Here is a 27,512-nt window from a genome sequence, read left to right on the forward strand (position 1 = left end):
TTGTCACTGAAATGGATGAAGTATTGATCAGCAATGAACATAATATGCAGCAATGGAATTATTGGTTTTAACTATTTTGATGCTGCAACATTTACTTTGTCGGGTTGTTGGGACTGCTAATTTCTCTTACTGGCTTGATGGATAAAACATGTCAAAGATTGACTGGGATGCAACAATATCAGGACTATGTCAATCAGCAATATCTAGAATTCTGATTTTCTTAATTAGGTCTGATTTCTAGTCTCAAGCTCTAAACTCATTCCACTTATTGGTAGCCCAAGGGTAAAGAGTTACTCAGCCCTTGCTCTCCTCACCAACCTCGACCCCACTACAAGAAACAAAAACAACTTGCATTTACATAGCGCCCCTCATGTAGGGTAGTATCCCAGAGCACTTGATGGTGGCAGAGCATGACACCGAGCTGAGAGGAGGGGTTGGTGACCGTAGGCATGGTCGAAGAGGAAGGTCTTCAGGTGCGACCTCAAAATGGGGAAGGAGGGGGCAAGGCGGAGTGATAGAGGAAGAATGTTCCAGAGTTTTGGGTCATAGTGGCTGAAAGTATAGCCACCAATGGTGGAATGGAGGGCACGAGGGACAAGTAGGAGGCTGGAGCCAGTCGAGCACAAAAGTCAGGAATGAGAAAAGACCATTTCTTCCACCAAAAGGCCATAATTTTCCCATCATGGTAATTAATTATAATTTGAATTCCCCAAATCTTCGTATTCCTATCCTCTTGTTTGGTAAATTGCAACAGTTATTCCTTTGAGTACATAATTTAATAATATTATTACAGAATTTTCACCTGGTACCAGTTCTAAATTTACTGTTTATAATTTCCTTCAAAATGTTAAACAAAAAAGGCATGTAAGAGAGATAGGATGGTGCAGAGACCTTTCTCTTGGACCTGCTCTAAGATTTATCTCAGCCTAAAATTAAAAAAAAATCCAAGGCAAAAAATCCTGTGAGAACTGCACCTTGTAGTTTCAAGATTTAGCAGCATTGAGTTTATTTTGTGCTTGTTCAGCACTTCGGTGGCAAGCATGCATTATTCTTCACTTTTACGTAATTTAGCCATCAGACCTTATAAATGGTACAGTAATACACAAATAATTTTAGTTTTCAAAATAGTTAATTGGTGAATGAAAGGAAGGAACCAATAACAAAAGTATTTCCTTTCAGTTGGGAGAATTTTTTACTCATTCGTCTTTATCATGTCTTATAGCTGGAGTAAATCTTCCTCCCACTTTTCAATCACAAACAAGCATGTATTGATTTTTTCTTGAAGAAAGGTGATAAACATTGGGAAAAATATACCTCTCGTGTTAAAATTGAATTAAACGAGGCAGGGAAGAGCCGAACAAGCCACAAAGGATTAGAGAAAATAGGAAAACCAATAACAGATATCAATATCAAAAGTCGCTTTTAAGTAGGAAAGTTGTTATGTTTTTCAACTTTGTCAAACTGGAAACTGCTTTTCTCAGGTTTTCCAGATTTTCATGGAAGAGCTCGTCTTTCAGATTTGTTGCCAATAAACTGCCTTGTGGTCAAATGAGCACAATGAATAGAATTGCTATAAGTGATAAATAACTGAATATAACTGTAAAATGGTGACTAACCTGTTTAATTATCATGGGTCAAGTGCTGATATAAAATTCCAAGATACACATAAAAGTTAATGAAACAGAACATTGACTTGTACCGTAGTTGAATTTAGTAAATAGTAACAAACCAGTTTCCTTTTCATAAACTAGTCAATGGTTGGAAAGGTTTCTGTTCTGCAGGAATGGAATTGACAGTTAAATAGTAACCAACATAAAATATAATGAAAATCCTTTATACAAAACCTCAGTATGCTTGCTTGTTTTCCCTTTGTTGTGTGTATACACCCTGACACCATCTTGCAAAGCTAAAGTTGTTGTTTCCATTTGTATAAATTTGTAGCACTTCTTGAGTGACTTGCTTTCTGACTAACATTGTTTCTCTCCTTTTCCTTTCTGTACACTCTATGCTTTCTTGAACATATACATTTATACATTTCAATTGTGTTTTAATTTAGTTCCATTACATATATCCCTCATCACCCACATATTCCCTCTCTCTGAATCTCTTTTCGATTCCAGAGGCAGATTTTTTCTCAGACATTTCAGAGGACAGTCTATTTTCAAGTGGGGAATTTGACGAAGATTATATTTTTGAATCTAGTTCCTCCAATCATAGCTTACACATAGCATCTCTAGAGCCTGAAGATGACCTTCCAGTTACTCCTGTTACTCCTGTTCATTGCCCGGATCCTATATTCACTACATCTGCTCAGGTTCCTCATCCTTTAATACTTCAGAAGGAAATAGAAGTTGACTCAATTCCTACAGTAAACACATCAGGTCTTGCATTGCTTAATCTATTTAAATGTTTTCCTCCTAAATTCCCTTCACTGCTTGATGAAGATGGTTATATCAGTTTTCCCAGTCTTCCTGATGACTGTGCTGCTATGATTCCACTACGTTTTCAAAAGTACATTCCAATCACTTCTCCATCCCTTATTCCCTCCATAATCCTCATTTTTGTGCTGCTTCTCTCTGCATCACAGTCTGTCCCCTTCTCACTCACCCTTTCCCTTCCTCTTGCTCTCTCTCTCTGCTACCTGGAGCCTAAGGCGACCTCATTAAATGCCTGTTATGCCAATGACCTGAATGAGAAAGCAGAGGAAGAGAAGGTGTGTAATATTGTCGGTTAATGCCTAGTATTAAAAAAAAATGCATTTGAGTTAGACACCTGGAAATGTAATTGTTAATGTGCCTGATTTGGGGGACGTGGGGGGGAATAGGATGGGCGTAAGTTAAAATTTGGGCTAACATTGAATAAAGGTTATGTTCTATAGTTGCTGAAACATCAAATAAAAAAGGCAACCTTATATTGCTTAATTGTGTGCTATTTGGGATCTACAGACAAGTTGAGCTGGGATGGGGGAGTAGTTAATTGCTCATGGTAAACCCTTTGCACCATTTTACCTTTCAACTACAATTAAGCAGATGTTTTCTTCTCTGTTTCATGGTTTATAAACCACAATGAACATTGATGCACTAAATCTATATCTAACTTTTTTAAAAATTAATTGTACAATATGAAATCTGTACCTAAAGCAAAATCACATTGGTCAAATAAACCACTAAAGGTTACAAGTACTGTATGTCCATTGTAGTGAAGCTACATTTGGAGATAAGAACTGGCCTACCAGAACTGTACGACAGGTGGTGCTGTTTCACTTGAGACCAGATGATGATAACTAAATACATATAGCAGTGATTTTCTTTTGCCTCATTTTTCCTTCTTCCCCATTCTGTAAAAATTCTAGATGAGATAAAACATTTTATTGTTGGGTTAATGTGAACACCATTGTGTCACTTAAATAACTTCTAAAATTACTTCAGAAATATATTTCCTTGTCAGACGAGGTCTTGTTCTTAAGAAAATGGGCATGATCGAACTGTCTAAATGAGCATGGATGTATAGAGCAACATTATATAGGAAACTTAATGATGTTAACAGGTTTGACTCCTAGTCATAAATGTCTCTTTCTTCTCATTTCCCATCCTCCTCCCCCAAAAGGGCATGCTTTTAATTGTTTTCATTTCATGTCTGTAATAACCATTTCACAAGATCAGAATTTCCCCAAATATGATGAGTGAGTTTATTTCACTGGGTGGTTGATTTCTTTCGATAATTTTTTTTCAATATCAGATGAGGTATCGATGAGTTTCTGATAATTATGCATGATTGATGCTGACCTTTGGTCTCAATAAATGGAGGATCTCAGTGTTTCTTAGAATTACTTCAGATACTATGAATAATAAATTAATAAACTTAACATATTACAGTCACTAAGAAACAGTTTGCTAAAAAGAAATCACAATCTCTCCATTCTTGCAACTTTTAAAAAAACACACATGGTCCCATTTTGGTTTCAAATAACAGTTGGGACATGTGTTTAGTTCTGAAGCTGTATGATTGCTCATGATTTCTTTTCAAGCCTTTATATTTTGCTTACAGATTATTGTGAATATAATTTGCATTTCAAATGTTTCTATTGTTAGGAAAACAACAACATCTTGTTTTTATATAGTGCCCTTCACGCCAGACGGTATCTTGCAGTGCTTAATAGGCAGAATATAGTATTTCTGTCAAGAGCAATATAATAGACTTACTTATTACTTAAGCAAATACAATGCAACATCACAATACAAAATTACACTTGTATAAGTTTTTCATATCGGGAGGATGTTCCAAGGCGTTGGGAAGGGTAAGGTAAGGTTGTAGGTAAAGTTGAAATTGGTAAAATAGATAATGTTGAAATTGGTAAAAGATCTTTCATTAGCGCACTGCCCAAGTTATATTACTTTGATTTCCAAGTATTCAAAATCTGCTTTAATGCACAGATTTTAGGGTAGTTTTTATTTCTGTTTATAGAATTAGCCAAAAAATCAATAAAAAAGGAATCAAATCGTAATGTTGGTAGCGATTGCTGCTCGTTTGTCTTTGCATCTCTTTTCCCCCCAAATTAAAGAAAATCTATTTTTACACATCAAAACACTAATGTTTTTGAACCGTGGTAGTTTGTGAAGTTGTAGGTTCTGGATCGGTTTACCTTTAACATTTTTTATTCCTTGTAAAATAAGTTGGGAAGTAATTTCAGTTAAAGGAGCTTTGTAGAGTATTACTTACCCGGACCAAACTCCGTACCCCCATCTCACCAGTTCTGGCCAGGCTCCACTGGCTCCCCAACATCAAACAGATCAATGTCAAGATCCTCACATTCATGTTCAAATTCATTCACTTCCTGCCACCTCTCTACCTCTCCAACCTCCTCATTCCCCAATCCACTGCCCGTCGTCTCAACTGCCTCTGGCCTCCTGCTTGTCCCTCACACCCTCCACTCCACTATTGGAGGTCGTGTTTTCAGCCACTATGTCCCAAAACTGGAACACTCCCTCAATCCCTCCGCCTTGCCCCCTCTCTCCCCTTTTTCAAGTCCTGCCTGAAAACCTTCCCTTTCGACCGTGCTTACGGTCACCCCCCACCGCCCCCCCCAACCACTGTTAAGCGCTCTAAGACGGTACCCTGCATGGAGGGCATTATATAAGTTCAAGTTGTTGTTGTAGTAACAAGTATATTGCAAAAAAAAACTTTTTTAAAAAAAGAATGTTGCCACTATACTCTGTCTAGGCCACTGAGAATGAACAGCAGAAATGTAGTTAAAACTTGAATCTGCAATGGTCTGAACATTAGTGCCAGTAGCAAAACACAAATTTGATCTTATACCAGTATACATTCTGTGCCACTCTGTAGAGTATTAACAAGACACGGGTACAGACTGAATCAATTAACTGAATTCTTTGCTTACTTACCTAGCGCTCTTATTTCAGAAGCAATATCCATACTGCAAAATAACTTTCTGGATGCTTTTAATGAAAGATTAAGTTGTACTAACTTCAGCTTTTGTCATAGGATGCATTAACTCTGTGAGGGTATTTACAGTACCATGCATTATTTAACTGGATAGCTAAAAGCTTCCTGTCTTTAGGAAATTTACTTTGACATGTTTGAGTACATTGTCCTGTATTGCTCCTTTCAATCTCTGGATACCTTTGAGATCTCTTCCTTTCATGTTATCACTAGTTTTTGATTAGCTTCCAGATGTTTTAACTTTGCATACTTTTCAAGGCCTTTTTTTTCAGCTTTTGCTACAAACTGCCATTATTCATTTCTTTATTCGGAGACTTTTAATCCTTGTGTTTAATAGAGAAGGTTACCAAGGTTGCTAGAAACTGTAATTGGTCTCCATATTGTTCTTCTCTTTGAAAGTTTTGGGAAGTGTTTACCCAAATCAAGCTACAGTATTTAGTAAAAAGATCAGGAGAAGATTATTCAATTCATTGAGCCTGGTACTGTGAAGCACAGTTGCTAATTATGCTTACTTATTTTAAATTATCCTTTTCCGCTAACCTGCCATTCGACCAAATTTAGCCCTTTTCATATTGATTGATGTACTACTATTATATTCTGCAAGGATGTGATCAAATTAGGCTACAGGGTTTCTTATTAAGATCTCTTGTAATTTCACTGAAAATAAAACTAGCACCAGTTTTATTATGTTTTATGGAGTTGCCAGCTCCAAAATAGTGGACATTTTTTGTTTAGGACAGTGGTGTGTTTGACGAATCTTTGTGGATTTAGGTACTTAGAATATCAAAAATATTTTGAGAATTTAATAAATGGACTTCTTTGTACAGATACATTTCTGCAGAGATTTACCAATCTTATTTTCAAAATACTATTTTCAAAAATACTTCAAAACAAATAAAGTTAACAAAATATTCATAGGTGAATTGGGACTCAACTTAGGAATTGTGTCTCAATTAATAATGGGTTGTTTTTATTCAATGTACCATGCTGTTTTAAAACTAACTTTTGCCAATACTAATTTGAAGAATATGATTATTTTCTTGGTCATAAACCATAAATAGTCATGTTTGAGTAGTTTTATGTGTGCAACATTTGTATATGAAGAAAACAGAATTTAAGTTGTTTTGTTTAACTTTTGCAAATATCCCATAAATATATAATATTTATACACACATATACATATATTAAAAATAACTATAGAAGATTAGGTAGCAGAAGAGCAAAATGACATTCCAACAACAGAAAACATTGAAGCAGGAACCAAAGTCGGATGTAGCACACATTTTGTGGTTAAAATGTTTTTGATTTTTATTTGTATTTATTGCAATTTTTCAGTTATAATTGCCACAGTTGCTACAGTGAAAAATAATATAAAATATTTTCTTTTGCAACTTGCTGGATGCATTCAGACAGAAGAGGAAGAAGTGCAACAGCAAAAGGTTGATGTAATTTCAAACATTTGGATTCTTTCACTCCTTTTCCCATTTCAACTAGTGTGCTTTGTGTGTTTTAGAATGCTGTAGAGGGTGTGCTCGTGGTTTGTATTTATTTTATTTTTTTATTCTTGGAAGTTTTTCTTGTTTGGGGCTCGATCTGTTTGCTGCATGTTCCATATTATTGTTTTATTTTTTACATTGGAATTTTCTTTCTTTCAATTTCACAGAATAAGTCATTGGGCATAGACGGGGGAAATATTTATATCAGGCATAGCAATTTAATGTTGGAGGTTTGTATAAAATCTAAGTTTATTCTCAGATAGGCTGATGGTCTGCACTAATTGACCTTTCATAGCAGGCTGTTGCCATGGATTCTGCATGCATTGCATGGGAATGGAAACACTTGAACGCATGCAATATATACTGCAGTTTATTCCCAACTGTTGTACTGTCTGTGATGGGATTAGTTTGGGATATCAATATAGGGTTATGACTGCCTACCAAAAGAGAACAAGGTAGAGATAAAATCATTTTATGAATTGATAAAATCATTTTATTGCATTAATGTTGAGATGAATGGGCATGTTTACTAACAAGATTTCTGCAGACTTCAGTAACAAGATTAATTGGCTATTGTTGAATAAACGTATAGTATTACCAGCTAATGACAAATTAAACCCAGCACCTCATCTTTACAGAATGTGTATCCTTATCTCATTGATTGTCTCAATTTCAGATCTTAAATGCAAATTTGGTACCTACAATTGATTATTATTGATTCTTAATTCAGTATTTCTACTCTTGTAATAACGTCTAAATCTATATTAAGTGCAAGCAGTCTCTTAAGAATTGACTGGCTGCCCTGTAAATTGCCCTCAGTTTACTTGGCATTTCCTTTGAGCTCCAAAACAAATTGGCAAATCAATACTAAAATAACATTGAATCTTCCAAGATATTAAAGTGTAATTTTGGTTCTGGCTAAATCATGCGACAGCCAGAGAGCCATCAATGTGGTGTGAAAAAAGATTAATATGTCTAATTTTAAAACCATTATAATGAGGCTCACAAAGGAATAAACATTTTCTTCTGATTATGCCAATGAAGAATTGACTTTCACTGAGATCAAGTTTCCTGTGTGTTACTTATTTGTTGACTAATTTAGTTCTGACTGTCATTCTCATTATGTACGTGTGTAAATTAGGATCTTGATAAGACCCAGGAGGATGTATTGAAACATCAAGCTAGCATTAGCGAACTAAAACGCAGTTTCATGGAATCCACACCTGAACCACGTCCAAATGAATGGGAAAAGCGATTCAACTCACCCTTATTGCTGCAAACAGAAGGGGTATGTGTCAGAAGCAGAACTTCAGGACATATTTGAAGACGTGATCCAACTTCAAGAAGTGTTGTTTATGGCTTACAATATCTATATGTAATACAATATATGGGTCAATAATTATTTTTTACTACTAATTTGTAAATCAGCTGCATCTTTATATTCAGAGCACATTAACAAAGAAAGATACTGACAATTTACCAATCATTTCTAATTCATCATATCTAATTATTTGCTAAACCGAATGATTAGAGATTAATGCTTTGTCCAGTAACTACAATATTAGTGTTAGTGCACACACCAGAGGAATGCTTCATTTTGTAATTAGGTAGCTTTACTTTTGAATTAGGAGGGAATCAGTCAGGTCTCAAAACTGTTTCAGAGGACTTAACATTATTGATTCAGCACTTCCATTCCCTATGGCAAATTCCAAATTAAAACCACAGCAGATTCTAGATCTGTTGAAGATGTTCAACCTATAGATGAAATCTGGAAAACTTTGTATACTACATTAATTGGACATCTTGCATTAAGTCCACCAGGAAATATTTACTTTATGTAATCTTTTTCAGGGTGTAGATCTTCTGAATTCTTATTTATTGATGTCTTCTAATGTTTATCACATAAACTTTTTCATTTTTAGTATCTACAGCAACGATTGTGATCTTATGTCTTTGTTTCATGTTCTATGTGTTGTTGCTTGTTACTGTGTTTTCCAATGTTGTTGGTCTGATGTCTGTTCACTTTCTTCTTTTGCTTTGAAGAGGGTGGGGGAACTCTATATTTCTAAAAGATCCAAGAAGTGAAAGGCCACAGGAGTGCTGTCTGTCTGATCTTTGCAATCCTGTCTCATTTATGTGCCTTAGTTTCAGCTGCAGAAGAGCACCCCAGCTCTAGTACTTTGCTGTTTCTATTTTCCACACCAACAATTTCCCGAGCTTCCCTGAGCCAGAACGTGAGGTTAGAGGGTGTGTTGTGCTACATTCATACCCACTAGAAACTGGATTGAGAATCTCCAAAGCCTTTACCTAAAATCTTTATAGCTAACAGTGAAAACTTTTATTCCAATATCTTGGCTGGTTTCTAACTTGGGTCAAATCATCTATTACTCCTCAAAGCAAATCTTAAATCTTAGACAGCTACATCTGTCTTGTCCTTTCAAAATCTTTCTGTGATTTGTGTTCAGCCCAGTTTCATCTTTTTGTTACCTGCTGATCCACCCTTTTTTGTTGCTTCTGTGGTAGTTCCCCCTTCCTTCACTAACTCTTGTCTCCTGGAGAATTCTGAATCTTTTTTTCTGCTCGGGTACAGTTCACAGATGGAGGGTACAGTTCACCATGCGGTACTTTGCTCAGGTGACCATTATTCACGTTTGTATAATATGTGCTGAGGTCAATTAATTGCTCCCCTTACTACCAGTAATTACTCAGCACAGCCAGGGTTCAACCTGTAACTTAGTATGTGTGGTTTTGTGCTGCTTACTTTTACCCACGATGGAAGCCCACTGTTATACTTTAACTATTTGGCAGCAGCAATAATTTGTAATAGAATAACATCTAGGAGTGCTTTACAGTGGCAGGGATGGACCCTGAACAGTAGAGCAGGGGGAGCTGACCATAGCCAAGGTCAAAGAGGTTAAGCGACAAAGTTTTTAAGGCAGGACGTAGGTGAATAGAGAGGGGAGTAAGATGAAGGGGCCGAGAGTAGGACAAGTGACGCCCGAGTTAGATGATAAGAGGAGTGGGGCAAGAAAATAATGCAAAATAGGGTGTAAGGATCTATAGTTGAGAGTGAGGATCTTGAAATCTATCTGCTGAGGGAAGTGTAGTCTGGCAAGGACTGGGATGATGGACATGCAGAGTTTTGTGGGAGTGAATATGTGATTGGTGGAATTTTGGATGAGTTGAAATTTATGGATGGTGAAGCTAGAGAGATGGTGTTGAATAAGGGTTTCAGAAGTATTGAGAGTAAGTTGGGGGTGGAGGTTGGTAGTGTGGTAGTGGTGAATCTTGGTCAGAGAACAGATATGAGTGAGAAAGGAGAGCTGAAGATCTGTCTTGTCTGTTTAGCTGCAGGAAATGTTGGCTTATCAAGGCTTTGTCTGACAGACAAGCAGATGGAACATCAGAGAACCTGAAATTGAGAGTGGAGATGGAAACCTTGATTTGGTTGTCACCTGCATACATGTGGAAGTTAACCCAATGTCTGCAGATGATCAACATTTTGATCTCCAGTTATTTTATTCTAAAATGTTCAGTATCAACCATGCTTGATAAAATATGTTAATGTAATTATATTGATTCTCTTGTATGCAAAAAAGGTATCACAAGGCTTCTCCTTTTTTGTCAGTTTTTTTAAGCTTTTTTTTAATGTAGATTGTGTATGCCTTCTCAAAGTAACTGCAGACCAGAAGAGGAAAAAAAACATTTGTTCTCATGAGGTGTTGTTTAATTGTATATGTTAATCTCAGAGTGGCATTAAAATAACAATCTTAACTGGGCAGAGTTCATTACTTTTATCTATTAAAATAAAGTCTGACTGGACATATCTGCACTCTGAGCAATGACTGCACTAACATAAGTTATTTATGTGATTAGTGCTGGTGCGTACATATTAAATACAGTTGTATGATGAGGAATGATTAATAATAATCCTACCATTTGATATAGCGCTTTCACATTGGGAGGATGTCTCAAAGTGCTTCACAGAATATACTGATTGTGACTGCATTTTGTAGTCAAATGTTTTGTAGGTAGTTCCCAAGTTCTGAAGGCTTCATCCAGGAGTGATCTACGATAGAGGAGGCTACTTGAACCATTGTATTAGTGCTTCTTCAATGATGCCATCTATCCTAATTTCAATTTTGTGCCTTTTCTCTATACCTTCTAATAACCGTCCAGCGTGTGCTTCCTTAATTCCCTTTGAAATACCCCATTCATTTTGTTCCAACAGTCACCCCTGGCAAACTGTTCCATATTTTAATAATCCTTTTAGGAGAAAAAAAATCTTCCTAACTTCTCCTTTCATTCTTCATTTCTAATCTTAAATTAATGCCCCTTTTTCCTTGAATCACCTACTAGCTGAAACAGTTCCTTATCCATTTAAACCTTTTATTTTAGATATTTGATCATATCAGCACACAACCTTCTGTGATCCAATGGAAAACATCTTCTTCCCAGGTTCTCTTCACAGCTATATCTTCTTACTTCCATCGTCCTTGTGAACTTGCTCCTCACCTTCTCCACTCATTGAGAATGTTGTTACTTAGGTTATATTTCCATTCGCTAGAATAGAGATAGAAAATATATCCATTGTGTTTGGATGTATTAAGACATTTATTTTCTCCATTTCCAAAATGTATTACATTCCATTTTTCTGTATTGAATATCATTCTGTATAAATCAGTGCATTTCACTAACCTGCCTATCTGCCTGGAGTCTCATAAATGATTTGCCACTTTTAACTCCTCAGATATTATTCAAATCTCTGTAGGTGCTATTGTGTTTGGAATAATGTATTGCTGCATTATTCCAAACATTAAAAGCAACAAAATTCCGAAAAGTCCATTGAAAGGAGTCTGTAAAGCTCTCAAAGAAATTATCACATCAAAGCAAATACTGTACTTTGATTTTAAATTAAGTTGTCTTAATTTAGTTTTGTGATCATGAAGGCCTGGAGCATCATTATAAACTGCTACAAAATTTAATGTGAGTTTAAATGATTGCAGATTTCAACTTGAGTGGTATGCTTCAGATCAGGTTCATTCTCATGGGGAGGAGAGAAAACGAGTCAGCTGATTGTTGAATCTTGTACAACCTTATTCATGCAAAATGAGTCAATACTCACCAACTTTATATTCAGAAAATACGATTGTCTGAAAAATCAAGCAAAAATTTACAAAATGAGTTTATATAAACCATTGGTAGTGGAAGCTTTTTATGATTGTCAGGATGACTCTGAGATGTGACAGTCTTGACCCTGAACCAAGCTCACCAATGACAGAAGCTTTTTACTTTTGGGGTGGGGGGATACTATTATTCGGTATGTAATTGGATATATTGCACTAAAACTAAAAGTATGCTCTTTGTGTTTCACTTGCTGATCTTATGGTCTTAAAACATGTTTGTATTTTCAAAATATTGTTATGCTTTGGTGTTTGTTTAAGTCATGTCTGTGTTGCTTGTAAGTGTATATGATGTGTAATTTGGTATAACTTCTATCTTTCTTTTTCCTCTGTTAGACTGTGCTGTACATGTTGTCTTCTTCGTTAATCTTCTCAATTTTCTAACTGCGTAGAGCTTAGAAGAGGAGATAACATCGCTTTTGTTTAGTAAAGATTGCTTCTCAACGGGCTTGGTGGCCTCCTTCCCATCAGCTATTTCTCCGGCATCAGAGGGTGCTGTATTGAAAGAAAAAACTGCTGCTGAATCTATTACTCTCTCACACTCCAAGCAGTTGTCTGAGGTGCTTTTAGAATGAAATTTGTGATTGGTTGTTATAAAAGTAATTCTGTGCCTCACATTCTGCTATGATTTCCCCCCACGTTTTGTCTTTAGTCATTATGTGTTTGTCCTTTTCTATGTTTTAAGTATTTTTTAATTTTTGATTTCATTGTATTTTCACTATGTAAAATGTTATGTAAAATGTTGTCACAATTTTGTATAGTGTATGTGAATTTTTTTTGTGAGATTTTAAAATATATCATAGTTGATAACTTCTCCCTTCTTGCCTCAGTAGGGAGGAATATTCATTACATGTTATGACTGCCTTTTGTTCTGCAGGATCTCACTTCAAGAGCACAAGGGCTTCCAGCTGGACCTAGAGATGTTGCTGAGGTGGTTAATTAATATAATACTTCCACCAAAGCATAGCCAGTGTAGCATCATTCACCAGTCGTTATGTTGTTTTCAGCGACCATCATCTTTTTATGTTTGCATGGTTGTAGTTCATGTTGCTTGCAAACATTTGTCTCATCCATTTTTATTATTTTTTTCATTCATTTCCTTGTGTAGAGCTCAGATGAGAAACAGAAACCCGAGATGAAGGAGCAGGCAGAGGTTGTAGTAGAAGAAACAATAGTGATTGAAGAGAGAAAGAGAACATCCAATCGTTCAAAAGTAAAAAAGGAAACAACTGTTGAAAGCAATACAGTTATGCCCCCCTCTAAAGTTACAGCAAAAGAGGGTTCAGTTTCATCATCTGATAGCAATAGTGAGAGTGAGGACGAGGCTGAGTATAACCCACAGACCAAGGAAGGAGAAAATGAAAACCAAGAAGAACAGAATAAATTTGAGATGCTGAACAGAGTGGCAGTGGAGTTCAAGATGGTAATGAAAGCAACAAAAGAACCTCGAGTTGATGAAATTAGTGACCAACTGGAAAATGTACAAGAGGAGATGCAGAAGGGAGAAATCCAGGAAGAAATCCAGACAGAAGAGCAAGAGGATACAAAGCCTAAAATAAATGGAGATGTTTCACATGTTGATAGTGATTCTGATCCACAAGTTGTATGTTACTCAGAGGTAAATGTTAGATCAAGTGGATCCTGTCCAGTATCTCCTGCATCTTTCCCCGGTCTGTCAAGGGATTTTCTGGAGTATCTACAATTCACTTAGAATAAACATTGATTTTATTTCCCCCAATAAAGGAATGCAAATGTTTATCCGCCACCTCTCTGCCTGCTTCAGTCTTGGTTTCTGGCTGCCTTGCTTGCATTGGAGGCCTAGGCATCACTGAATCTTTCAATCTTGATAGTCACTGTATTTCTCATTTTATTGAAACGTAAAGTTATCATTCATTTTATGTTTTGTCTTTTTGTTGTTGTCATGCCATCGGTTTTTATTGTAATCATCTTTGTATTTGTGATATTATTCCTCTTATGTGACCAGCAAAGAATATTTTTCTTTAAAATTTGTTTTTTTTCTATCTTTTGGTTTTAGCTGTTTCCTTGGTAGTTATAACTATTATGAACGATGTTTGTTCATTCTGTGAACTATCTTGTTTTATTTTACTTACTTGGGCTTCTTTTTATTAGCCACCTGTAGTAAAGACTGAAATGGTGACGATTTCTGATACAGTGAGTTCTGACAAGATGGAAATTGCAACTAAAGAAGTTCCAATTGTTCAAACTGAGACGAAGACCATTACCTATGAGGCTGCTCAGGTAGACTTAAAAAGATTTACAAATAATGTATAGTACAAAGACATATTATGATCTCTCAAACGTGTGTGAGCCTAAATGTTGAGTGACCAGAGATTAATTCACGAAAATGTGGGAGCAGCATAGCTGACTCTGATCGTGTACTTGCGGGATGTAATATTTAAATTGCCTTCCCTCTTACCTCCCTTCTCTTCCCCCATAACAAATATTCATAATTATTTTACTCTTCTGTTTTAAAGGGTGATGGAAGTGGAGACAATGATCCTGGTGTTCTGATGAGTGCTCAGACCATAACTTCTGAATCCGTCTGTACTACAATGACAACTCATATTACCAAGGTTCGTAACATGAAATTTAGGCTTGCTGAGCATTTACTGCCCTCTTCACACTGCCACTGGGGGTCAACCCTTCAGATTCTTCTCCCTAGCCTTTCTTTTGGTCAGCCGGGTATCTGACAGATGCTTGACAACCAGATGTCTGACCATCACGCTTATGAATATCTAAATCAGACTGAGAGTTCCGTGCATACCCCCTATATTTAGAAATTCCTGTGTTTGGAAAGAAATATGCAATCTCCCTAAAGGGTTGCATCCTGCTCACCAAATTCTGGAGACTCTTCGCGCAGATTGGCAAGAGCCAAGGTTTTGCTATCCTAGATGTATTTGAGTACTCTTGGAGTTTAACCAGCTAAATCCATATAATTTACTATGAAAGCACTATCTGACAAGCTTCCCGCTGTTTGTCCAGGTAAGATCACCCCACCCATTAGGGCTTTGGTTTGCAGGATTAACGGGATCTGAATTGGAAGAAGCCATACCCCAAGTCCTACCGATGAGCTCGACCAGCTGGTCTGTCATAGCAACCCTGGAGTACTGAGGGACCTCCTTGGCTCAGGCACAAAGGATGGACAATTCTGACAATTCATTGCCAAACATTTCACCTTGGAATCAGTTCAGACCCCCCACTCCCTGAAGCAGGATAATTTGGTGTCTATGATAACTTTCCCCATTACAAGTGCTAGTTATTAATTATCAGTCTTTATCCTCCAACTGTCCTTTCTCCCCCACGTCTGTGCCATGATCCACTCTGCCTTCCCCTGCCTTCGCAATATTGCCCGACTCCACCACTGTCTCCGCCACTGCCTCATAGGCCGTTGAAACCCTCATACATGCCTTCATTATATCTAGGCTTGGCCCAACTCTTCTCTCCACAAGCTGCAGATCATCCAGAACTCTGCAGCTCGTGTCCTCTCCTGCATCAGGCTCCGTGACCCTGTCACACCCACCCTCCCCTGGCTTCACTGGGTCCCTGTCCCTCAGTAGATCGAGTTCAAAGTCCTCATCCTCATCTTCAAGGCCTTCCACAGCCTTGCCCTCTCCAACCTGCTAACCCCTTGTCAACATGTCCTCTCACTCCGCTCAGCAGGCTCTAGCCTGCTCCATGTGCCCGCCTGGCCCACTCTACCATCAACAGTCGGGCCTTTAGCCTCTCTGCCCCCACCCTATGGAACTCCATCCCACATTCCTGTCACTTCGCTTCCTCGCCTCCTTCAAGGCACGCCTCAAGACCCTCCTCTTTGACCGTGCCTTCAGCCACCCTCTCTGCCCTCCAACCTCCCTGATCCCAACCCCCCACTCGGGTCCTAATGACCCTGGCTATTCAGCGCCTTGAGACGTCCTCCAGACTTGAAAGGCACTTTACAAATGTAATTTTGTACAACCCATTTTTTTGTTCATATGTCTTTTCGAAAATATATTATTCATTAATTCTCTTTTCTCTATTGTTTTAGAACTTAAAGAACAAAATGCATATCCCTCTATTTAACTTTTTAATGATTTAATTAGCATTTTTATTCTCTTACAACATATCACTTTACTGTAAATCCTATGAAGAGCTTGAGACATCCTCCCAACATGAAAGGTGCTATATTAAATATAAAGATAATTATTATTTCTAGTTTGTCTATTTTTCTTCCTGACTGAAAGGCCAGAGCAACCAGAGGTTCCTCACTACAGACACCAACAGCTATATGGTACCTTCCTCAAGTGGGCATTATTCTCATGTAAATGTATCACAGCCACAACAACCCAGTGCTTTTCTCACCACTTTCCAGCAGGGGTCACAGGATAGTTAGCTTCTTTTCTAACTTTGAAACCTATAACATGTCTGATTCTTTCTTCTGGCTTTTTTTNAAAAAAGGTGAAAGCCATAGAAATCTGCGATAAAATAGTTTGCTATTTAACCCACTGTATTAATAATGGTGTTTGCTCCCTCACTGAAGTCACTGTCCTAATCCCAATGCATTCTAAGCCATCTAACACCCTTCCTCACTTGTTAATTCCTTTTTAAATGATCCCAGGTTGACTTGCTCCAACACTCATCCTGAGTCCTTCATTCCGTGAATGTCATTCACACTGTCTTTAATTTTATTTTCGTAACTTTTCTATTCACACTCTTAATTAACTTAAATTCTGAGAGTTGCCCTCTTGTCTTTGAATTTTGTTCTAGTAGAAACAGTTCCTCACCCTTTATCTTCTCAAACCCTATTATTATCTTAAATACCTCTAGAATATGTGTTCCCTGTACAAACCAATTCTAGCCTCTCACAGTTATAATCTCACAGTTATAATGCCTTCATCTCCTGAATCATCTTCATGAATCTACACTGTACACTCTCTGTAGCTGAATATCCTTTCTATAGTGTCACACCTATTTCTGTGCATGGTATTCCAGCTTCATCCCCCCACCCCCAAGATCTCCACCCTACCATTGGGAGGTGAGCTTTTAACACTTTGCCCTTGCTCTGAAATCCCTTTCATCTTTCAAAATTCATCTCAAGATTTATCTCATTGATTGCACCCTTGGACACCTTCCCCCTAACCCAACAACAACAACAACTTGGATTTAAAACCCCTCCCCCATCCTCCTCATAGGTAGGGCTGCCATTCATTCCATCTTGGTAAGATGCTTTGAGATGTCCTTCAGCACTTTGCCCTTGCTCTGGAATCCGTCCAGTTTGCTCCCTCTCAACTTTCAAAAGTAGAGCCCTACTATAACAAGAAACTTTGGGTCCATAAAATCGCAACCAGTCTGACAACTGAATATCTTTTCTGTAGTACCGCACTTATATCTGCGCACAGTATTCCAGTTTTATTCTTAACTGCACTAGAGCCAATCCATCGCATCTCAGTGCATCATGTTTTTGTGTCACATGACCAATAGCAACACACAATGCATGCAGAAAGCTGTCCAGCTTCCAGTGCTAAAAAGGCCTACTTTTGGGTCGTTGGATCACTGCCAATATTACTAGTGTGCTGCATGTGTGATAAATTATTGAAGACTTTACCCGTTGTTGCTGCATGGGGGGTTGAGACTACAGGAAACAAAACAACTGATTGAAACAGAATGAGTAGTATATTAAGAATTAATCAAATAATTTCATATTACGTTATCCTTTGTGCAGACAGTGAAAGGTGGAGTGTCTGAAACAAGGATTGAAAAACGAATTGTTATCACAGGCGATACAGACATTGACCATGACCAGGTCAGTTTTCGTTTTTTATCATTTTGTGTCTTGATTAATATTTTAAAATAATATGTTTAAATCAAAAATAACTCACCAGTAACTCTTGAGTAGACTGACTATTTGTGAATATTTCACACAATACATGGAAGTTCAGCCACATATGATGGGATTTAATGTAGAACTTGAACTGCTCCCAACTGACATATTTTTGAAGCAAACTGACATCTTTAAAGCATTGTATGCGATATTAAGTTGTTATTTTGATGAATGTGCTTCAAAGAGCTCATTTAGTGTTGCCAGCATTCATATTTACACTGCTTGCAGTTTTTTTATGACTTCCATAGTCCACCTGTCCTGAAATACCTTGCACTGCCTTGGGCTGCGCAGGCTTCTGTTTACCTGCCATGCTGTTTATCCATGCTATCTTCCATTCTCGGTCTTTGCCATTGGACTGCTGCCACCCCAGTGTGTCTCCTGGCTCCGCTTCCCCGCTGAAATTATTTTGGGTCTCCCCACGGGTCCATGCTCCAGCTTGGGAACCAATGCCTCTGTGTATTCTGCATCAACATTAACCTTCAGATTGCTGGAAAGGTTAAGGTGTCTGGGCAGACCAGTTCTGAACGTTTTCATACTATATGCAGTTGTGCAGAAAGTACTAATGTTGCAGTAATGAGCTATGAAAACAGCTTTGTTACTGTTCAAGTATTATCACTAATCCATGTCTGCATGGTTCAGTTAGTAGCACTCTTGCTCTGAGACAGAAGCTTACGGGTTCAAGTCCTATGTCGGGACTTGAAGCTCATATAGTCTATGCTCCAGTGCAGTCCTGTGGGTATGCTGCATTTTCAGTGCCGTCCTTCAGATGAGATGTTAAACTGAGATCCCGTCTAAGATACCAGGTAAAAGGTACCATTCCATTACTCAAAAAGGAAGGTGTCATTGGACAACATTCCCCAAATAAAGTTGGTCATTCATTCCTTGGTTGTTTGTGGGACATCACTGCGCAAGTTGGCTGCGCTTGGAAAGGATTGCATGCTATCTCCCTGAAGGGACTTGTCCTACTTACCTAATTACAGAAAGTAGTAGGCAAACGTTGGTAACGCCAATGCTTGGGGACCCCAGAGTGTGCATTAGGTTCTGCTGGAGTTTAACCAGCCAAATTCTAATGGTTTGCCATTGTGAGCACTGTGACACTGCTTCTCACTGATTGTCCAGATAGAATCAACATACCCATTAGGGATTTTGCCTGTAAGGTAAAACATTTCCAAGGGGATAGAATCCCTGCCCCCAATTACTGGTCTACTCTTCCCCAACCTACAGACAAACCATGATGCTGATCAGTCATCAGCAGTGTCTTAGGTTACTGCAGACCCATTTGGTTCAAAATACAGACTACCAAGGCTATCAGAAAGGGTCGACTCAATTCTGATCTATCGTTGCTAAGCACGTGATCTTGGAGTCAGTTCATCCCAAGGAATCCCTGTTTACCTTAAGCAGAGTCTCTTTCAGACTCAAGTGGCTTTATCCCTGGAGGATAGATGCTAGTTAGTCATTTGACATCCGACAAGCACAAATTTGAGTGTTTACTCGGTGGATACCAGGTACCAGGAACTTGGTGATGATAATCAGTACAACAACAACAACAACGAGATTACATTTGTATAGCGCTTTTCACGTCGGGAAGACGTCCCAAGGAACTGGAATGAATACATTGCTAAAATGATTTTTGAACTGGGCATTTGCATAGCTTTTTTTATAAGAAGTGCAGAAGTTGGCAAAACCATAATTTCTGAAAGAAACCTTCATTACGAGTATAGGATTAGTTCACTTGAGGTTACTAAACTATTTGCGTCAGATTTTAAAGATTAGTGCTTTTCGTAATGCCTCATTTGTTATTTACTGTACCCATGTAAATAAACTTAACTTATTGTACTCATGCCAATATTTTTCATGTATTTTGATTTGTGAAATGTGTGGTTTGTTTCAATCCCATCATTATTGTTTGTAATTCTGGGTAGGCATTGGCCCAGGCGATAAAAGAAGCCAAAGAGCAGCACCCAGACATGTCAGTCACCAGGGTAGTGGTACATAAAGAGACAGAGCTCACTGAGGACGGGGAGGAATAAGTTAAGGTAAGGGACCACAGCATCCACCTAAGCACCCAAATGTAGTGCCTGCTGAGGGGCAGATGTTCCTCAGATTATCACTACTCTTTTGGCATGCTTCCATTGTTTTAGTGCAGGTTATCCTAAGTAAATTAGAGGAGAAATGCATTTAACATGAATTGTTCAGAGGTTGGCCATGGGCCAGCATTACCTGCATTTAATTTTATATTTATCTTTCTGTTTGCAATTTGTTTTAAATCATGTGCTTGTACTGCAGTTGATCTCCTTTAGCTGGTTTATGGACTTATTACCTCCAATGTTATTTATTTGACAAAGTGTCTATTATATTATACAGTTATCTGACTCGCAATATCTATTTAATGAGATGAAACCAAGGCGTTTTCCACAAATGTTTTGGAACTTCAATGACCAATGATTTTTAATTGACTATAGTACAGATCAGTATAGATTTTTTTAAAATTGCAATAGGAAACCAAAAAGCCAAAAAGAATTTCCAATCTGGCTTCAATAAAAATCATTGCCTCACCATTAGACTGCTCAAAATATTTAAAAGCTACTGTAGGATAACAAGCCAAGTGATTCAATCCTCGATTATGTTTGCCTTAGTTACTCAAATTCTGAGCGGTCATTTTATTAATATGATCCATAATTATTTATTTTAGAGAATCACAAAGTTGGAAGCTTCCAGTTAAAAAAGAGATACTGCAGTAAACCTTTCTTAAAAATCATATTTAAGTTCTACTATTTCTTATGCTTTCACCATGCATGTTTATGATTTATTTTCCTGTGAATATTATGTTGATTTTGTTTGTTTTGTTTGAACAACAATAAGATTACATTTGTATAGCGTCTTTCACGTCGGGAGGACGTCCCAAGGCGCTGGACAGTGTACAGCATTTCAGACCCAAGCTGGGGTCAGGGGAGAGAAGGGAGGGGAGGGGAAGGCGGGTAACCAATGGCATGGTCGAAGAGGGGGGTTTTGAGGCGGGACTTGAAGGAGGCTAAGGAGGGGGCGAGGCGGAGTGATTGGGAGATGGAGTTCCAGAGGTTGGGGGCAGAGTGGCTGAAGGGTCTCCTGCCAATGGTGGGGCGGGTGGGTCGGGGAACGTGGAGTAGGTGAGCGGAGAGAGCGGGCGGGTTGGTAGGGGGTTAGGAGGTTGCAGAGGTAGGGTGGGGTGAGGCCATGGAGGGCTTTGTAGGTGAGGACCAGTATCTTGAAATAGATCCTCTGAAGGATAGGGAGCCAGTGGAGTCGGGCGAGAGTGGGGGAGATGGGGTCACAGCATTCTACCAGTACATTCTAGTGGCTGCAACTAATAAGTTAATGTTGTGTTCCAAATCTAAAGGTGCTGTGTCCCACAATTCAGATATATTTTCATTTGAGCAGCACTTACAACTGCAAATCAGGCTTAAAGATTTTTTTTTGCAATTTGAGCTTTCTCCTATTTGCTTATATAATCGTTCGGGACTGGTTAGACTACACAAGTATCATGTTTCTATTATTGATTATTAGGTTTCAAGTTTCTCACTTTCAAATTATCTTCACGAACTAGGATATACAACGACTTTGGCAGAAAAATTGCATTTTCAAAAGTTTTTGTTGAGTATTTTTTCAAAAAAAAGTTGAATCATTGCATTAAATGAAAGGCACAGATAAACACATGGAGATGAGTTGTATTGCTGATGAAAAGAAGCCACATTTATCGAATTCCAGCTGTAATTGAATTTAAATGTTCCTTTCACTTTTTTTGGAAAATGTTCCTTTCTGTTAAATTAGAGTGGAGATGCCCAAGGCACTTCATCATCTGAACTGAACTCGACCAGGAAAGATAAAAACAGGCATATAATTGTTACTTTAACTTGAATATTTGTTACTTAAAAGAGGTCATCTTGGAAACCCTCTTTCTTAACTATTAACCTAGTTTTAGTACTCAATATAATGTTCCATATCTTGTCCACTTCGATACACATCTATCATGTATAAGGAAGGACGTTCCATTGTAAGATGTATATTTTCTTAGGGTAGTGTCATCATAAGTGTTCCTTTCCTCCCCTCCTTTCTTTACATCACTTCCTTTTTATATGTAATTTTTTTTGTGAAGAATGAGAACCATAAGGTTAGTTTGCCATGACTTGACTTAAGATACAATGAGGACCACCCTGAAGAACCCTTCACAATTAAATCTTGAAATGGAAAGTAACAATTGAAAATGAAAAATTGCAAATGTGGAAATAAAATCAGAAATTGAGGAAATCATTATCTGAAAGAGGTGGTTTATTATTTTTGCTGGGGGAATTTAATCTAATTTCCTGAACAATGTTTTGCTGCATTTTCCCCTTGCTCTCAAAGATTCCCAAAATGCCACAATAATCAGTGGAACTGATCATTAGAAGCAAACTGTATCAGTGCAAAAATAACCAAAAATAAAACAGCTAACATGCTTTAGAAGGAGATCTCACAAATTGACATTGGAAATTCATATGATTTGATGTACCAAGTATCCAAAACATCTTTGATGTACCAAATGAGAAACTCCCGGAGACTTGTTTACAAAGTGGTCACTGGATATTGAAGGGAAGGAAGCAGAGGGTAGATTAGGGGAACTGAGTTTAAATGGGGGATAGTTTTGAGTGGAATGCCTCAGGGCGGCATGCTGGGATGCCTCCTGTTCCTATTGAATTTCCAGAATTAGTGTCAGGTGGTTACATTTGCAGATAATACCAAACAAGTCTTCTGCAAATGGAGGAGACAGACAGACTCTTACAAATAGACCTCAACAGGTATATGCACCTGATTGATCACTGGCAAATAAAGTTCATTGGAGATGAGTGCAAAGTAAATCATACAAGAAGCAAAAACATGCACATGTACAGTACTCATTAGGTGGGATAGAAGTTGCTTATGGGGAATTTAAATAGATGTAGGAGTGTTAGTTGATTTGACTCAACTTACAATATGCCCAAACAATAGGAGGCACCAATAAAGGAAGCACATGGGATATTTGGTTACATTGGCTATTTAAAATCTGTTAAATTCAGGTTTTCAGGAGGCCTACTGAATAGTGTACAACAACAACAAAATTAAATTAGTATGCACTATTCAGGCTGCATAGGCTGGATGACTCTATAATTTTGATTTCCACAATGTAAGTGTCCTATCCAAGTTCTCGGTAATGGAGAGGAATGAGTTATGAGCAATGACCAAATAAATTGGACAATTCAGCCTTGAAAAGAGATGCCTCAAAGCAGATTCTTGATCAGTGCTCTCCCAGATCCTGAACGGGATAAAGCATGCTAATGCAGAATAATAGTTTTGGATAATCCCAGGTAGTAGGTTAAGACTGCACACTTTTAGGATTGTGAAGGATAATTTTAGTACATACCAGGATGTATTTATTGATACAAAGGACACTCAACAACAACAAGAAGTTACATTTGTATAGCGCCTTTCACATTGGGAGGACGACCCAAGGTGCTGGACAGTCAGGGATTTGGACCCGAGCAGCATCAGGAGGTCGGGAGGGTAGGAGGGTGACCGAAGGTGCAGTCAAAGAAGAGGATCTTGAGACGTGCCTTGATGGAGGCAAGGAAGGGAGCATGGCAAAGGGACTGTGGGATGGAGTTACAAAGGGTGGGGGAGGAGAGGCTGAAGGCCCAGCTGCTGATGGTGGGGTGGGGGATGTGGAGCAGGCTGTAGACTGCTAAGTGGAGGGAGCGTATAGGTTGATATGGCATTAGCAGGTCACAGAGGTAGGAGCAAGGCCATGGAGGCTTTGAAGGTAAGGACAAGAATTTTGAACTACCCTCTGGGGGATGTGGAGCTGGGCAAGGGTGAGGGTGATAGGGTCACGGAACCTGGTGCGCAAGAGGACATGAGCTACAGAGTTCTGGAGGAAAGCTGGAAACGCCAACAAACAGGGAGTTGGCGTAGTCGACCCTAGATTTAATGAATGGATGAGGATTACCAGGATGTTTGCAAGAGGTCAAATCTTAAAATTTATTTTAAAAATGGCTCATTGCTGCAATGGAAATACTGTATGATTTGTATTCTGTGAGGTTGAGATCAAATTGGCTGAAGATCTTTTACCCAAACATTTTGCTAAAATGTATTTAGCTTGTAGGCTGTTTAAAGACTTGCTTAAAGGCCTTCTTCTGCATTTAATTTTACAAACTTCAGATGCAATGAACCCTATTGCTTTAAGAAAGCTAATCAGATTTTAAAAATGTGAAATTGATCTTTCTTGATTGAAATTTGGAGGTGGAGGCTCAAAAATGTCAGCCTGGCTCAGTTGGTAGCATTCTTGCCTGAGTCAGAAGGCTGTGGGTTCAAGTCCCATTTGGGGCTTTGACATAATATTCCCTAGGGTGGCACTCGAGTACAGTGCTGTAGATGCACTCTATTGTCAGAGGTGCCATCCTTTGGATGAGATATTGAACTGCCCATTCAGGTGGCACAATTTGAATAGAGTAAGCAAGCACAATTTGAAAAGATTAAGTATTTTTTTCCCAGTGTCCTGGCCAGAAATCCTACAAATAAAATTGGTTACTCACTTCACAGCTGTTTGTGGAACATTGTTGTGTGCAAAATTGCTGCATGTTGACCTATAGATACAAAAGCACTACAATTTACAGTGAATTATGTGAAGTGCTTTCAAATATTTTAGATAGAAAACAGAAGTATATTATTTTGTGAATATTTTAGTTGAAAGGGTTTTGAGGAAGGGGATAGATGAACATTGGCTCATAACCAAATTTAGGAATTGTTCTGGTTCAAACTGGGAGGGAATTCACGATCATATTTTGCATAATAAAGATTGATTTGCATATTTGAAGTCAACAAACTGCCCTAAAACAATAATTACCAGTTCAAAATCAAACCGGAATGTCTGGTCAACTTTCAAAGGGCATTTTCTTGACCACAGGTGCTTTTCAATTTATTTGTGTCTTGAGTTTTCACTTCTACCTACAGTTATTTTTATTGTATTTCTATAACTGATATTGAAACTCTTTTAAAGACTTGCTTAAAACTGATGCTCATGTAGGAAAAAGTAAATGGTGGCTGACATTATATTGTTTTTCTGTTTTTGCTCAAAAGGGTTGCCTTGTTTGTAAAAGAACTGTACTGCCTCAGTCACTATCTAAAATAGTTAGCAAAGATTAATTGTTAAAGTGATGTGATTTTCTACCTCCTCTCCTTTAGGTTTGGACTTAGGCACACTGGGTCTCAAACAACTCCAGACTCTGTATAATATACCCAGACATCATCCAAATTAGAATGCAAAGTAAAATATTATAAATTTGAACATGTAACAATATAGGCTTGCAAATCCAAATTAATGCATCTTTGTACTATTTCAAAATGCTTACTAGAATCTAAAATACTGCATTTTGTTTTTTTAAATCTGGCATTAAAAGAGTTTCAGTATTTAGAAGTGAACAAATTGATTGTTTATAGTACATTATTTCTGGGGATGCAGTGAAGAAAATTGCGGCAATAAAAGTTTAATGGGAAAATGGGAAAGCAAAGAACTGAATGAATTTTCTTCAAACAAGTTGAGACCTTTGGAAATCATATTTAAGCTTCCTCTGATTTGGGCAATAGCTACCTGTAAAAAACAAAAGTTTAAATCTAACTGCATTTGATATTAAACTTTTGAATTTCAAAACTCACTCTCCACACAGGGAAGATCACAAGCATTTTACTGTTTTTGCTCTAGAATTAGTGCCGGGACATGATTTATAGCACTTCTTCTCCCACAACCTCCAGCATAATGCAAGTGCTGAAGATTTTTTTATTACCATCAGCACGTAATACTTTGATTGCAGAATTGGCAGATACTAGAATAATGCTTACAAGTATGTTTTCTGTGTCTGTTCCGAGGAGTTTTTTTTTTGCTTTTCATGTTTGTTATTTTAGCTGTTTTATTAACTTATTGTGCTCTTTACTTTCAGAAATGAACATTGCTCAAAACCTTAACTGAAGGAGTTTATTCCTTGCAGTGAACCGTCATTGGAGGAAAATCATCTTTCAGCATTGGCAACTATGACTCTCACCCCCCCATAGCAGTTTGCAAATAGCATGGATATCGAAGGGATTGGAGGTCAACGCAAACATTATCACAGTTAGATATTTTTATTATTGTTTTGAACGGTTAGCCTGTAATTAGACCATTCCTCCGCATCTAATGTTTCCTTGAGCATGTTTGCTGATTAACCTACCATATTTACACACTATTAAAATTAATTGATCATAAATAAATATTACAAAAAAATAAAAGCAGGATTCCTTGTATAAGAGAAACTATTATGTACAGAATGTTGTGACTAATTTAGATACAGTAAGTGGCTCACTTTTGAAAGCTGAATAAGGTGAATATGTTGAAACCTGAATTGAAGAAACTTCTAGGTTTTGAGCGTGATTAAGTAGTTATCAAGTACTGTGAACAAAGTAATCTGAAAAGACTTGGATCAGACTTTCTAGTGTTTTTTACACTCTTAACATGTCTGCTTAAAGGAATCAGGTTTGCTTATAAAGCATCTTTTGGCACATCTATTATGGCAGACATTTGAAGGGGACCTAATGCCAAGCAAACATTCCATTAAATACTTTGCACTAGAGTGCCATTTATCATTCTATTTTCTTAGTCATCAACAGAACTGGAAGATCCATATTGAAGAGGAGCACTTTTCTGTTTACTTACCAGTTCTACAAATATAACTTTCTAGGCAGCTTCAGATTTAATACCTTTAAATCATATTTCCTCAATTTAAAAACAAATCACTATATTGAATACATTTCTATAAATTCTTTTAAATTCTTGCTCTTCATATGAAAACTCAAGCTTTATAGTATAGCTGTTGATGAGCAAATTGTGTTACATTTTTGACTGCTTTGCCTAATGTTTGGAGGAGATTTTGAAGAAAAATTATCTGTTTACTATGTGATGGTCTTTTCTGTAGATAATATGGCAGAATATTTTGCTTAGCATTTGTTTGAAGACTGTACTGAACCTGATGACTGTGTCATTATGCTTTTGGCCCTGTGTATAGGAAAACAAGCAAAATAGTACTTTAGCAGCTTAAAAGTTGTATTGAGTGATATTTTTGCTCCCTGTAATGCTGTTGAAAATAAATTTCACTTAAATAAGTTTGTTCTTCTTTTAACTTCAACACTAATCACTTAAGACTATTTACAGTTTGAAGTTTTAGACTCATTTGAAATTTATTTCATATTGCTTAGTATAGATAATGTAATCTCAATTTAAAAAGCTATGTTTATACTTCTGGGAGTGAAATCACTTCAGTAGTACAGTGATGTGCAGCAGTATATCATTTCAGGAAAAAAATACTGCATGATGGCAGCATTCTGCAAATGAGAACCTTGAGCATGTGTAGAACATCAAAAATTGGTTTGTTTTACACTAATATTAACACAGCTGGTCGCACAATCACCTCTGTAAATAAC

At 37.6% G+C, this 27,512-nt stretch overlaps 1 protein-coding gene across 1 annotated transcript in view; it reads left to right on the forward strand.

Annotated features, from left to right (window-relative positions):
- The window catches only part of epb41l2 (erythrocyte membrane protein band 4.1 like 2), a 96,505-nt gene extending 69,310 nt beyond the window's left edge, over positions 1 to 27,195 (forward strand). Inside the window, exons 14-24 of the mRNA XM_042333739.1 lie at positions 6,870 to 6,899; positions 7,124 to 7,186; positions 8,098 to 8,244; positions 12,532 to 12,699; positions 13,017 to 13,070; positions 13,248 to 13,757; positions 14,270 to 14,398; positions 14,635 to 14,733; positions 17,859 to 17,939; positions 19,940 to 20,053; positions 26,000 to 27,195. Coding sequence (XP_042189673.1) covers positions 6,870 to 6,899; positions 7,124 to 7,186; positions 8,098 to 8,244; positions 12,532 to 12,699; positions 13,017 to 13,070; positions 13,248 to 13,757; positions 14,270 to 14,398; positions 14,635 to 14,733; positions 17,859 to 17,939; positions 19,940 to 20,047 — 1,389 coding nt within the window. The 3' untranslated portion in view covers positions 20,048 to 20,053; positions 26,000 to 27,195. The remainder of the gene's footprint in view (positions 1 to 6,869; positions 6,900 to 7,123; positions 7,187 to 8,097; positions 8,245 to 12,531; positions 12,700 to 13,016; positions 13,071 to 13,247; positions 13,758 to 14,269; positions 14,399 to 14,634; positions 14,734 to 17,858; positions 17,940 to 19,939; positions 20,054 to 25,999) is intronic.
- Positions 27,196 to 27,512: the final 317 nt, after the last annotated feature.

This window comes from Callorhinchus milii, unplaced genomic scaffold (genome assembly GCF_018977255.1).
Source record: "Callorhinchus milii isolate IMCB2004 unplaced genomic scaffold, IMCB_Cmil_1.0 Scaffold3, whole genome shotgun sequence".
NCBI classification, from domain to species: Eukaryota; Metazoa; Chordata; class Chondrichthyes; order Chimaeriformes; family Callorhinchidae; genus Callorhinchus; species Callorhinchus milii.